Raw genomic sequence first — 14,524 nt, 5'->3', positions numbered from 1 at the left:
GGCCCCTAATGGTACGAAATGGACGACATGATATGATAATTAAAATTTTAAAATGTATCCAATGACTATGATTTAATACAAATAAAGATGAACAATGATTGTGAATTTAAAATAATCAGTGGATCTAATTTGCAATGCCTTATTTTTGGTAAAATTATAGATGATATATTATGGTAGAATAAGACATTGCCTTAAAATGCAATAACATATCATGCAAATTACTATTTTAAAAAACACACTAAAATACACAAAAACAAACTAAAACAGAGTCAAATTAATAAAACGCAGTGGACAATAACACAAAGACTAATATGAAATACTACATTTATATGCAAAAAACAACCCACTATCCCTCATAAAACAGATGATGAGGTCTGCTGACTGCTCGTCATCTTGCAGGATGAGGAAGATGGTACTCAGGAGTTTTAGACTATGGTGCAGATCGACTAGGTCGACGCACTCCGTAAGAATGTGTACAAAGGTAAGATGATCACTGCAAGTACACACCAGAGGGGGTTCTCCTTTCAGTACATTGGAGTGTGTTACTATACCGTGGCCAATCCGAAGACGACATAATACCACTGCCTCCTTCTGAGAAGCTTGAAGGGAAGTCCTCCATACCTTTGTTGTACCTTTTATCACTCTCAGCTTATTCGGAAGTGGAGTGGCAGCCACTCCATCTCCCAATGGGACATAACCAAATGTCTCAGCCGAGAGCATGGTCAGACTACACTAAGGCCGTGACACTGAAACTTGACAATACTGCTACTCCTTGGAGTTGCACTTGCAACACATGAGAAGTTAACCTTCAATTACGTTTCCTCAAATAAAATGTTGCTGGAAGAGCAGTTTTCATTGGATACATATAAAACATGTTGAAAATTAAAATAAATATGTCCATGTAAATATGAGAATAAACAAACATATGGCTACAACTAGAAAAAACAATACAATCCTATGTCCATCAAAATACAATTTTGACACTGGGAATCAGCTTACAACAATCACTTCAGGGTCATCAGCAGGTTCAATGAATTGGAATCTAATTCAAACACGAGCATTTATCACAGCTGGCACCTACGTGGCATGTTCCGTATAAGTCAACGGAGGTCACGTTGCGGTATCAGGTCCCATTCTTCAATGAGAACCTGTTCGAGGTCTTGGAGAGTCTGTGGTGGAACAGGACGCCCACATGCTTGATGGGATTAAGGTCGGGACTCACTGCTGGCCATTCCATCTCTTGAATATCCAGTTCTCGCAAGACAGCTTTGGTGATGCGCGCTACATGTGATAAATGCTCGTGGAGGACATACACCATACTGAAGCTCTCCAATTGTGATAAAAATCCACCCTGGAGGACTGTTATCACTTTGTTTTTGCCCCTATTTGGACATTTCCATTTGTGTTCTGAAAATGAACGCAAATCCATCGATGTTCTCTTGAGTACTTCAACGGTAAAGAATAAAGGTTTAGATGGTAAAATACCTGGGTGTGAGGTATTGTTTTGTGGAGCATGGCATACATTCAAAAACATGTTCCCCTAATTATTTTGAACTGTTAAGTAGATTTCGATAACACATTTCCTGTCCTTTACATTTAAGGTTGTGTAGCTTTTAAGCTAGCTAGTAAATTTAATTGCAGATACTGCATCTCAAACCTATCAAATTAAACAGTGGAAAGTGACATGTTTAATAGCTTAAACAGAGGTGGGTTATCAATCCCATCAGAATTGCTCTTAAATGTGTGTACAAGTGTATATAAGATCATGCAGATTTTAATCTCTGAGGAATATGAAGTAGCATTCCTTCAGAGTAAGAATCAGAAGTGTGTATTGATTCAGCTTGCAAGGCAAAGTGTAAGTGATACAAGGGAGTGCTGCTCATATTGTTAAAAAGTCATGTCCTTCTCGGAAAGACTACCCTCAGTTAAGGTCGCAATAATACCCAAGACCTTTCCAGATGGAAAACTCAAGGAGGAAGACGTAACTGAATTGTCATCTGCTCTGATAGCACAAATGAAGCTGCTGTCAGACTGATGTTCTGCCAGGCTTCCTTGAGTCACCAAGGCTAGAAAGTGGAGCTATGGTACTGATCTGTGCAAATCCAGAAATGAAAAGTTGGCTGGAACAGACAGTATCAAATTGTAATGCATGGAAAGGGGTGACCCTAAAGGTGGCAGACGCAAAAAAGGTGCTGAACATGACCAAGGGCATCACCAAATTCCCACCTCCTTTTGACAAGATGAAAGTGGAGGATGTTCTTGTCAGAATCAATCAGCACGATACCAAACTTCTAACACAAGAATGGAGAGTGCTGAATGGCACTTCAATCGACAAGACAGGAAGGACAATCGTTTTAGCCCTTGGTGAAAGAGACTTTGAAGAGCTCAAACAGAGAAGCCTTAAGGCTAAGCTCAGACTTGGGCAGATCAAGTTTCAAGTCATCAGGGAAAAAAGAAAACAAAATGTTGATAATGCTGATGTACGGTACAACATCGGAAATACCCAGAACATGTCTTCTTGTGAAAAGGAAATTAAAATATCTTATGTTGCAGGAACACTGTTCACGGGACTTAACTGTGGCTAAGATTAAACTTGGAAAATGGGAGGGACCCAGATAAATAATCATAAGCTCTTCATACTTCCCATATGACTCAACTAATCTGCCCCCATCAGAAGAAATTGAGAACCTAATTTGCAACACAGAGAGGAGCAGATGCAAATTCACACCACACGGCATAGGGCAGCACGAACTGCAATGCCAGAGGCGAGTCTTTACTAGAGTTTATTATTAGAACTGAGTTGACGATATTAAACCTAGGAAACAACATAAATAAAAATCGTAGGGGGGTAATAGACATTACACTAAGCATTACGCATATTGCAAACTTTATTAAAGACTGAAGGTGCTGGAGGAACAATCATTGGCAGATCATCAGCACATCCAATTTGCAATAGATGCAAGACTATGTGGGATTGAGATGTATAGAGACCCAAGAGGAACTAACTGGACAGATACGGAGAAGTTCTAGGGAAGGCTGTACAAAAAATTCCAACTAACGTGAGAAGACAGAAAGAATTGGATGAGGCAGTGGAACTATTAGAAGAGGCCATTATAGACTCATTCCATGAAAACTGTCCTCTCAAAGAAAAGAAAAACACCAAAAAAGTAAGGTGGTGGAACAACAAACTAGCCAAAATGAAAAAAGAGTTTAGGATGTTGTATAGAATATCATCTAGAAATTGTATGTGGGACGTATATCATAGGCAACTTACTGAGTATAACCAAGAGATACGGAAAGAAAAAAAGAAAAAATCTTGGAGACTGTTCTGTTAGAAAGTGGAATCACACAGTGAAACAGCAAGGCTCCAGGCAGTTCTGAAAGCAACCCATATAAATCAAGTGGGAACACTGGAGAAACCAGATGGGTCATTTACTCAGGCGGGGAGGGACACGTTGGAGATACCTAAGGCGTGTTACTTTTCTGAGGCTGAGGAGATGATAGAAGAAGAAACGGCTGGAACAGAGACCAGAGCTCGAAGAGCAGACTGGAACTGTGCCAACAGAATAATGAAATATAACAATGTAAAATGGGCAATTGACACGTTCCATCCTATAAAGGCTCCGGGGCCAGATGAGATACTTCTGATACTCCTACAAGAAGGACAGGAGATACTCGTCAATGCCCTGACGGACCTTTCCAGAGCTAATCTAGCTTTAGGGTACGTGCCAAAATCATGGTCTGAAGCAAAAGCAGTATTCATACCTAAGCCTGGAAGGGCAAATAATGCCCAAGCCAAAGCGTACAGACCATTATGTTTAACCTCTTTCATGCTGAAAGCAACGGAGAAAATTCTGGTTAAATATATCAGAAGAAAGGTGCAACTGAACTCAACGTTACATGAAAATCAGTTTGCATATAGACCTGGCAGATCCACTGAAGTAGCACTCCACCAGTTGGTTTGAAAACTAGAGGAAACCTAGAATATAAAGAAATTCACTGGCAGCATTTCTAGATAAAAGGAGCCTTCAGCAATACAACCTATGACTATGATCAAAGCATTGGAAAAGAGCAAGGTGAGTAAAACCGTCGTCAAATGGATTAAATCCATGTTAGACGGAAGGAGGATAAAAGCAACCCTGTTTGAAGAAACGCTGACGGTTAGGGCCACCCAAGGCTGTGCTGAGGGAGGAGTTCTTTCTCCTCTGCTGTGGAACCTCGTGGCGAACAAAATCATAGCTATGCTCAACGAACAAGCTTTTTATACACAAGGATATGCAGATGGCCTAGTGATTGTGGTACGAGGTAAGGTGATGAGTGTTATCCAGGACCTCATGCAAAGATCATTTAACCTTGTGGAGAACTGGTGTGGGGAAGAACAACAGTCAACCCGAACAAGATAACTCTGGTCCCTTTTAGAAGAAGGAGAAAATTAGAGGGAAAGAGATCACTGAAGCTCTTCGGGCAAGATATATATGGAAGAACAGGCACTGCACTTAGGTGTAGTGTTAGATAAAAATCTAACTTGGAATCCACATATAGAAAGGAACATAACCTTGGCCAAGAACTTGCTGTATGCATGTAAAAGAGCCGTCGGGAAGACATGGGGCCTAAGACCATCAATGGTAATGTGGATATATACAATGATTATTAGACCGTTAATGGCCTATGCTGCAATCATCTGGTGGCAGAAAGTAAGTCAAGGAAAAGTCGGCAGTAGATTGGATAGCCTACAGAGAATGGCATGCATAGCCATAACTGGAGCTATGAGAACTACGCCGACAGAAGCCTTGAATACTTGACTAGATCTCCCATCACTATGCGATTTCATAAAAGCACAGGCTAGAATGAGTTCATATAGATTGGCACAATCAGAGTGCGGGAATGCACAAAGATACAATCTAGGACATAGGACACACATAGGAAGTTCTACACATGCCTTCTGATCATATGATACCAAAGTACAACGTTGAAAAACCGTTTGAGACCCAGATAATAAAAAAAAGAAGACTGGAATATCAACCAATGGAATACTGAAAAAGAAGATATAGTGTGGTGGACTGATGGCTCGAAGACTGCGGATGGCACAGGAGGAGGGATCAACGGGGGAAGACCTGAGAGATCAATCCAGATGAGCCTGGGCACACACTACAGTCTTTCAAGCTGAAGTGATAGCTAACACAACATGTCTTTAAGTAAATCTGAACATGAACTATAGGAATAAGAACATTTTCATTTTTATGGACAGCCAAGCGGCCAGTAAGGCACTAGAAGTAGTCAGGATAATATCCAGAATTGTTTGGTATTGCCATTCACTTCTCCCAAAGCTCTCATAGTACAACATTGTCAAAATAATATAGGTACCAGGGCATGCAGGTATAGAAGGAAATGAAAAGGCAGATAAACTGGCCAGGAAAGGGGAAGAAACACATTTTGTAGGCCAGAACATGTATGCAGGATTTCCGATGGACAAGCCCAACACTATATAGGAAAATGGATACAAAAGAAACAAATGGAGAACAGGAAAAATACTCCAGGATGGAGGCTTGCAAAAGAACTGATAAAAGGACCAAACAAGAAGTATACTAAAGAGATGTTGAAACTCAGCAGAGAAAATATAAGATGGATATTAGGACTGTTGACAGGACACTGCCATCTGAAAAAACACCTACACAGAATTGGAGTAATAAGAGACAATATATGTAGGAAATGCAAGGAAGCAGAGGAATCAGCTGAACACATACTTTTCGAATGTGAGGCGCTGGGTAGAATCAGACTCTCCACTCTAGGACTACCAGGTGAAGAGAGAGAGAAAAAAAATCCAAGAAGACCCAATAAGAACAACCTGCAGCTTTGTGAAGGGAGCAGGTATATCTAGGTGGGAATGAAGGAAAAACATGGTAGCAAAAGATCTTACAGGTTGATGCTACTTAGGAACGAATATTTAGAGGCCCCATGAAGAAAAAAAGAAGTAATAATAATAATGTTATTGGCTTTACGTCCCACTAACTACTTTTACGGTTTTCGGAGACGCCGAGGTGCTGGAATTTAGTCGCGCAGGAGTTCTTTTACGTGTCAGTAAATCTACGGACATGAGGCTGACGTATTTGAACACCTTCAAATACCACTCGACTGAGCCAGGATCGAACCTGCCATGTTGGGGTCAGAAGGCTAGCGCCTCAACCGTCTGAGCCACTCAGCCCGGCAAAAGAAGGAGAAAAAAAAAAGAAAACGGAGAATGGGTCAAAATGACCAGTTCACCTTACTAATATTAACTAAGAATTGTATATTAGAATAATTTAGATCTCCAAGATTCATGAATTCTGTATAGCTTTCTGTCAACTTACACAATATACTTGCAAACTACTGCTCTCACCTGCACCAACATAGCTGACGGAGAGGGTTCGAGAGCGGGACCAGCCCCTCTGACGCATGAGATTCTCCTCATCAGTATTGGAATGGACAATACTCCCCTGACGGACAGAGCAAGTTCCAGAGATACACCTAAAAATAAATAAAAAGTAGAAAAAATTACACAGTAATGCTATTATTTGTGACATTCTCTAGGAAACCATACCTTAAGTCGCATGACAAAATGTTACTACACTATGAAGGAAAAAGGCGGGAAGGGTGAGAAATATAGATTTTTAGATTCGGGTGCCATCTGCCAACCTGATCCTTGAACTATGTGATGAAAGGAGTGACAGTGAAGTAACTATACGGAAAAGCCTTCAATATAACCTTCATAACAACCTGTGCAGTCTAACAAATCCATACCTCTGGAGATAAAAAAATCGGTATTTTGGTCATTGTAGTGAAATTTTTTTAATGACTGAAATTGAAAGGATTGAGTTTCTTTTTTATTGTCATGAAGTATTCCGTTGAATTCAAACAATTTATCACTGTAATAATGCTTTGTTTGCCAACTATAAACTATAAACGTGCATCATTTTAGGGCCATCTGGTCTGAACTGCTTAAGTGGTTGGGAATGCGACTTGACGGGAGCCCAGGAGGCATGAGCGAGCGCTGCTTGAGGAAGATCCAGCAATACAAGGTAATGGCAGAATTTACCTAGACATGTGATAGCACCTGTGGATAGTTTGAGGGGAAGGTTTCAACCATTTTTTTTAAAATGTAATTGTGTAAACTGGTGGTTTTAATGAAGGATTATCAGAAAAATCTGAGGACTCTATTTCTATTCCCTACTGGGAAATAGGTAATGTAAGGGAACAAGAATGATGACCCTCTACTGTTTCCCACTCAACCTTGCACTGGGTGACAAATTTTCAACCTTAAAATTTTGGAAATCTCAACTCAGCATTAAATGTTTCTCCTTTAGTCACACCCTGTAGTATAGATTAGCCTCTGTATTGCTGGGCCATAAGCCCACTTAGCGTTTTAGCAATTTCTATAAAGAGTGCAGGTGTTTCGTCTCCTTGCCTTTTGTTTATGGCCGATTATGTACAGCCCTTTTCCTTTTACCTTTAAGACCATGTAGTATGGGCATTTTTGCCCCTGTTTATTCTGTAATTGTTTCTGCATTTTGGTTCCCTTTTAGACAGTGCCTGAAGTTATTGCTATTGTGGAGCAATAATTGATGAACACTTAAGTGGGGTCACCCGATGGATTGCCTAGTTTAACTGCAGTGGATTTAATGAAACCGAGTGCCTCTGCTAGGCTATAGGAGGGTATTTTGGAGCTCAGAATCCTCTGTAATGTAACTGGTAGCAGCAAAGTTTGCTCTTGTAAAATATTGTATCTTTCTGGAGCAATTATGCTCTTCTCTATGTAAAATTAACTACCTTGTAATTATCACAAGTTTTGTACCTGATGTTCGGATGTCTAAGTCCCGATATTGTTAGAGTTGACAAGCTCATTAATATCATTTGTTATTCATTCAGATTCTCTATCTCGCAATTTTAGAAAAGGAAAGAAATAAAATTTCCAAATTTGTTGTGTTAAATCTTACTCTAATTCCTTGTCCAGCCATTCAACCCAGGCACTTATTATTCCTCTGTGAGCCACTGAACCTCTGTAACAGTGACCCTAAAAACTCTCCCCTTCTACTTTTGAGCTGTTCGGTGACTAAAGTGTTCCAACCTCTAAATTTCGGAAATTTGCCTCGGCCTTTAAATGTTCCCCCTTTTAGTTACTACTTGTAGCATGGGATTAGTCTCTCTGTCATTGGGCCTTAAGCCCACTTAGGTTCTTGTCTTTCCCAGAACATTGTTCTAAGGAGTGCCGGTATTTTGCCTCCTTGCCTTTTCTTAACGGCCTGTTTTGTTGTAACATTTTCTTTTCCTTCTTAAAGCCTAGTAGAATGGGTAATATGCCCCTGTATATTCTTCATGGTTTTGCAGGTAACCATATCTACGTTTCAGTTCCCTTGGGGACCAGTACTTAACCTGGTTGTGAAATTTTGTAATTGATAAGCCCACTATGGGGCAACCTGTGTATGAACACTATGAAGTGGGGTCACCCAATTAGATAATGGTGTAATCGAGAATGTAACAAGTGATACATCGCTTTACTAAGGCAAGCCTCTATTTATCTGGAGCTTAGACTCTATAATGTGTACCTGTCGGGAACAATTATGCTCTTTCATAGGTAGGATTAACGACCGGGAGTTTCTCCCAATTAATCTTGTAACTGATTAAGGACTTCCAAGTCCAATGTATTGTTGGAACAAGAGCTTGTTGTTTGATGTGAATATTCCCAATTAATTTTTCAAATATTTCTTGTTAAATCATTAGATTACTCTATTTGGGTTTTAAGAGAGGAAAGAAATAAAATTTCCAATTTTTGCTCTAAGTGATCCCTTGTCCAGCCATTCACCCCATGCATTTCCTTACCTCTGCATTCCATGATAAATCCTTGTAACAATTATTATTATTATTATTATTATTGTACCAAGGGTAGGCCTACACCTAACTTGGCTAGTTAAACTCCGCGCCTTCTCTAAGGCCATCTATGTTAACGGATTTGAACTTGTAAACTTCCAAAGATTTTGTCATCTACAGATAGATGTCCCTATCATTGATTTAGTTGCTCCCTCTTCTGGACTAAAGATTAACTATTGGATAGAGTGATATTTATTTTTGAAGTTTGTAAAACTGGTTCTGAGGATTGTTTTGTTTATGTACCGAAGTTGTCAACACTTCATCTGGTTCCACCTCGATTGTAATCAACCGATCAGATTCTTGGAAATATGTTCTCAAGCCAAGTACAACCGGGGGTGTGTACAGGAATCAAGCCTATCATTAAAGAGTTCTGAAAGTTTCCCCTTTAGGGTACTACTAGCTGATGTACCCGTGCTTCACTACATAATTCTACATTGTGTACAGAATTGTAGGTTAGGTAGAGTACACATTGTAAGCAAGACTGTATTACACTGCATAGCTCCTAACGTTACCCTGGAAACGCGAAGGAGAAGTCACCAAACATCTTTTCTCATATGAAGACTGCATTAGGGAATTTTCATTGCCTACCATCAGTCACAATCAGGTTGGGGAGTTTTCATTATAACGGCAGACACTCAGTCTCCACCTGCCTTTTTACATCCTCAGAAAGACTGTCTTAGTGGTTTTCCCAACTGAAATGAACATAGGTCATTACAATGACGTCAGCAGGAATGGCACAAGTAAAAGCAATGATTTCACATGGAATACTAGATCAAATGAAAAACCACACATTTTCTCACTTTCAACGAACAGTACTACGTTGCCGATCTAACAGTCCAAATTTCCAGAGCTGGAATGACCAGGGCGCAGATAGCCGTGATCCGTGAACACTCTTCGTCTTTTTTCGTGTGTGTGTGTGTGTGTGTGTGTGTGTGTGTGTGTGTGTGGAGAATAGTGGAGAGTCCCCAGGGCAAAAACTATGCCCTTTTACTAATCTGTTTCCTAAGAGTACCCGATGAGTCAGAAAATCTCAATTCACTACACTGGTGGCGGAAAAATCTATCTGACTTGGAGGCAATTTTTTCCTCCAAACCAGAGGAGAAACCCCCTCTTCACTGCTAATTTTGAGTAAAATGAATGTAGAATTTAATAAAAGTGAAGATGAAGAAGCTCTTTTTAAGACACAGCTCTTTTCAAGGTTGAATTTTGAGTTATTTAGTGAATTGTGGTGCTATAATTTAGAATATGTCTAAATTGTAATTCTAGACCAAGTCATACTACTACTACTAAGTAAGCCTCTGCCTTAAGTGTGCACACTGCTCATTCAAAACAGCGCGTCAGAGTAGGGATCAAATAGCTGGAATACTATTAGGAACCAGTGAGTTACGTACCAGCAGTACGGTCAGAAAATGTATGAACCAAAGGAATGACATGGTAAATAAGAAAGTTTTCTATCTCCCCAGCTATTTCCCACCAATATTCAGTCAGGCTGTTATACTCGGTATGCAGCAGTAATCCCTTCTATCAGGGTTGAGCGGCATCATAAGAGACAAAGAACATATCACCACAAACAATGGTCAATGTAATGTTATTGTTGATCAATGTTATGCGATTTCAATATTGTAGGCCTTCACATTTAGTTTTCTTCCAACTTTGAAATACCAGTCTTACCATAGTCGGTACAATAAAATTGAATAAAACATAAATGGTCAGAAACTGTATTCTCTATAACTTTTGTTATGTAGTACTTTTCAATAGGACAAATAACATAGGTATTTAAAAATTAATTTTTAGGCGCCTTCCCCTAAACTACAATTTCATACAGGACGAATAAAATTGTTTATAGCTTAGACTGCTGGCCCCGTGGTGTAGGGGTAGTGTGCCTACCTCTAGCCCTGAGGCCCCGGGTTCAATTCCCGGCCAGGTCAGGGATTTTTCTCTCAACCTGAGGGCCGGTTTGAGGTCCACTCAGCTTACGTGATTAGAATTGAGGAGCTATCTGACGGTGAGATGGCGGCCCCGGTCTCGAAAGCCCAGAATAACGGCTGAGAGGATGCGCCGTGCTGACCACAAGGCCCCTCGTAATCTGCAGGCCTTCGGGCTGAGCAGCGGTCGCTGGGCAGGCCAAGGCCCTTTCAAGGGCGTTAAGTGCCATGGGATTTATAACTTAGACTGTAGTTTCTTATTCCGAGACTCTATATACCGACTTTCATTAAATTCTGTTCACCCATTTTCTAGGGGCTTGGCGTTGATATGGACTTGGCAACAAAAATACAAATTCATGAATATCTGTGTTATGAAAGCCGGTATGGTATCAATGTATGACATAAATGATCAGAAATTTAATTATATATAACTTTAGTTATGTAGTATTTATCGACAGAACCGCTAATAATATAAATATTTGAGAATTCTATTTTAGGCCTTCCCCTAAACTACCATTTCACTCAGCGTGAGTAAAATGATTTACAGGCTAGATTGTAGTGGCTCATCCCCCGACTTCACATACTGATTTTCATTAAATTCTCTTCAGCCATTTTCTCGTGATGTGTGTACAGACAGACAGACAGACAGACAGACAGACAGACAGACAGACAGACAGACAGACAGACATTATGGAAGAGTAAAAAGTGCATTTACTTGTTACTATGGACATGACTGATGCAGAAATACCATTCTTTTCAAATTCTGAGCAATGTAAGACAAAACTATTATTTTATATATATAGATAAAAGCAGGGCACTTAAGGGCAGTTTTGTCTAAATTGCTCCAGTGTTGAGGAGTGCGACTTGACGTGAGCCAAGAGTGAGGCCTGCGTGAGGAAGATCCAGCGGCACATGGTAATGGCAGAATTTACCTAGACATGTGATAGCTCCTGCGGATAGTTTAAGAGGAAGGTTTCAACCACTTTTCCTATAATATAATTTTGTAAACCGGTGGTTTCAATGTAGAATTTTTGTGAAGTCTGAGGATTCTGGTTTTATTCAATACTGGGAAATGCATAATGTAAGGGAACGAAGAGTGATGATCATCTGTTTCCCATTTAACCTTGCATTGGGTGACTAAAGCTTTCAACCTCTAAATTCTTTCTTCTTTAGTCACCCCCTGTTTAGTATAGAATTAGCCTCTGTATCTTTGTGCCGTAAGCCCACTTAGGGTTTTAATAATTTCTAGAAGGAGTGCTGGTGTTTCGCCTCCATGCATTTTGTTATGGCCAGGTATGTGCAACAATTCTCTTTTTATCATTAAGGACACGTAGTATGGGCAATTATGCTTCTGTTTACTTATTTCAAAGTGTAAATATTCCCTTGTGTTAGTTCCCTTTGGGAACAGCAGAGGTGCCAACCTCTGAAGTTGGTTATCAGTAATCTCTCCCGAAATCACGTGAAAAGAACATAAAATGTTGTCACGCTGTGGTGAAGATATGAATTAAGAAAGGTGGTCAATTACAAGTAATGAAATTCATCCCGGTTCCGACGAAAATTTTTGAGTCAAATCTTGACAGTAACACTTCCTTTGCCCTTCCTGAAAGCTATCTTATCTAATTTAAAGTGTATCATATTACATAATAAAATGTGCACATTACCAGTTCTGTGATAAAACATTCTTTGTAGGCAAGCTTGTTTTGCACCCATCAGCTACTTTTCGGTGTACATTTTCTTGAAGCATCCTTCTCCCCTGTGATGGCTTTTTTTTTTTTCTGAACCATAAGCAATTTGTGTAGCAGTACTTAATGTAGCCCTGAATTGCCTGATTTAAAAAACAAAAAAATGTGTGTGGCTATTTCTAGCTGAGTGCAGCCCTTGTAAGGCAGACCCTCCGATGAGGGTGGGCAGCATCTGCCATGTGTAGGTAACTGCGTGTTATTGTGGTGGAGGATAATGTTATGTGTGGTGTGTGAGTTGCTGGGATGTTGGGGACAGAACAACCAGGCCATTGGAATTAACCAATGAAGGTTAAAATCCCCGACCCGGCCAGGAATCGAACCCGGGACCCTCTTAACCGAAGGCTAGTGCGCTGACCATTCAGCCAACGAGTCGGACAATTGCCTGATAATTTCCATTAAGGGGAGCTGGAAACAAAAAAATTTAAAAATGACTTTTTCCAAATGTTGCCTCATTTAATTATTTGGACTCTGCTGATTAAAATGGTGTATAATTTATTTTAATACGACACATGGAAGCATTTTAAAGGAATATTTTAAAAATCAATGCAGAAGTGTCAAATTGGGCAATTTAGACATGTTTCTTTTTGAAAATATAAATGTCTGAAACCCTTTAATCTGGAAGGCTGTGGTTTTCACTGTTCTGTTCCTGAATGTTATGCGCAGAGGTTTCCGGCACTGTCATAACAAACGTTTCAATAGTTTTGATTAAATAGAGTTGGATTTTAGACACTGTTGTGGGTAAATGTGTGAGTGAACATTTTGTTTTACTTTGAAATCATATTCTGAGCAATGACCTTTTTTTCACATGTTTGACCCATTATCTCAGAAACTGCACTGAATAGGCAGTTCATTCTTTGCAGAAAGTCACCTTGTGCCATGATACAGCTACTGAACTAGATAAAAGCACTTCACATATATAGTTTATGATTTACATACATTTTTAATGACATTTTTTGTTAAAAATTTGGAACTTATTAAACAAATTCATAACTTTACAATTGTTTGCTCCAACTATTCCATCCTGGTTCAGTACTTATGGAAAGGGCGTAAATGCATGTAGTAAAAATATCAAAGCTCTAAGCGTAATACTTCCCGAAATAACGGGGCATGTTTTCTGTCAAATTAACATTCTCAAGATAGGGCTTTCCGACTCCCCTTAACATTGAAAACACTTCCTATGGGAGAGTTACTGTCAGGTAACAAACACAAAAAATCTGTAAAGTTTTACACTGGAAAAGAGCAATGAATTACACAACGCTCACAGGTAGCAAAAGTCTGATGCTGATGCTTGAAGTAAATGGGCCTAATATCCAGCAACAATTGAATAAGGATTGTTGCCAACCCACAAGCAGTGAAACGACGAGGGTTGAGCAGTAATACTCAAGAAAGGATCGGATATTTTTCCTTCCTTTTTTTTGGTAGTTTTTTTATGACGTCACTTTTCTGTAATAATTTCACCTTTGACCATAATGCCGTAATCATGAGGTGAAATCCGTAATAATTACGGACAATTCGTAACAGTTAGCACCTCTGGAACAGTGACTAATGTAACTGTTGTAAGTCCACATCGGAGCAACCATGTATGTATACTTTAATCTGAGGCCAACCGATAGGTTGTCTGGTGGAATTTTGGTGCGCCATAAGAAACCGATGCCTCTGCCAGACTAGACTATGAAGTATTTTGAGCCCCGACTCCTGAGTAGTGTAACTTCTTGGAGCAAATCCTGCTTTTATAAAATATTTGTACCTGTCAAGAGCTATAATGCTCTTTTCTACGTAAATCAATAAATTGATGATTATCTCAAGTTTTGTACCTAATTTTCAGACTAAGACCCTATTATTGTTAGAGCTGATGTTCTATTTGATTGTTATTCATTCAGATTTTCTGTCTATCAATTAAACTTAAAAAAAAAAAAAAGGAAAGAAATAATATTTCCAAATTTATTGTGTAAAGTT

General features: G+C 39.5%; 1 protein-coding gene across 2 annotated transcripts in view; it reads right to left on the bottom strand.

Annotated features, from left to right (window-relative positions):
• Positions 1 to 14,524, bottom strand: part of Rbcn-3A (Rabconnectin-3A) — a 732,274-nt gene that overhangs the window by 361,608 nt on the left and 356,142 nt on the right. For both annotated transcript variants that reach the window (XM_067136957.2, XM_067136958.2), the window contains exon 28: positions 6,377 to 6,504. In XM_067136957.2, coding sequence (XP_066993058.2) covers positions 6,377 to 6,504 — 128 coding nt within the window. The remainder of the gene's footprint in view (positions 1 to 6,376; positions 6,505 to 14,524) is intronic.

The sequence above is a fragment of the Anabrus simplex genome, chromosome 1 (assembly GCF_040414725.1).
Source record: "Anabrus simplex isolate iqAnaSimp1 chromosome 1, ASM4041472v1, whole genome shotgun sequence".
Taxonomy (NCBI): Eukaryota; Metazoa; Arthropoda; class Insecta; order Orthoptera; family Tettigoniidae; genus Anabrus; species Anabrus simplex.
Note: the sequence above shows the minus strand (reverse complement) of the source record. Positions and strands in the feature narration are given on the sequence as shown.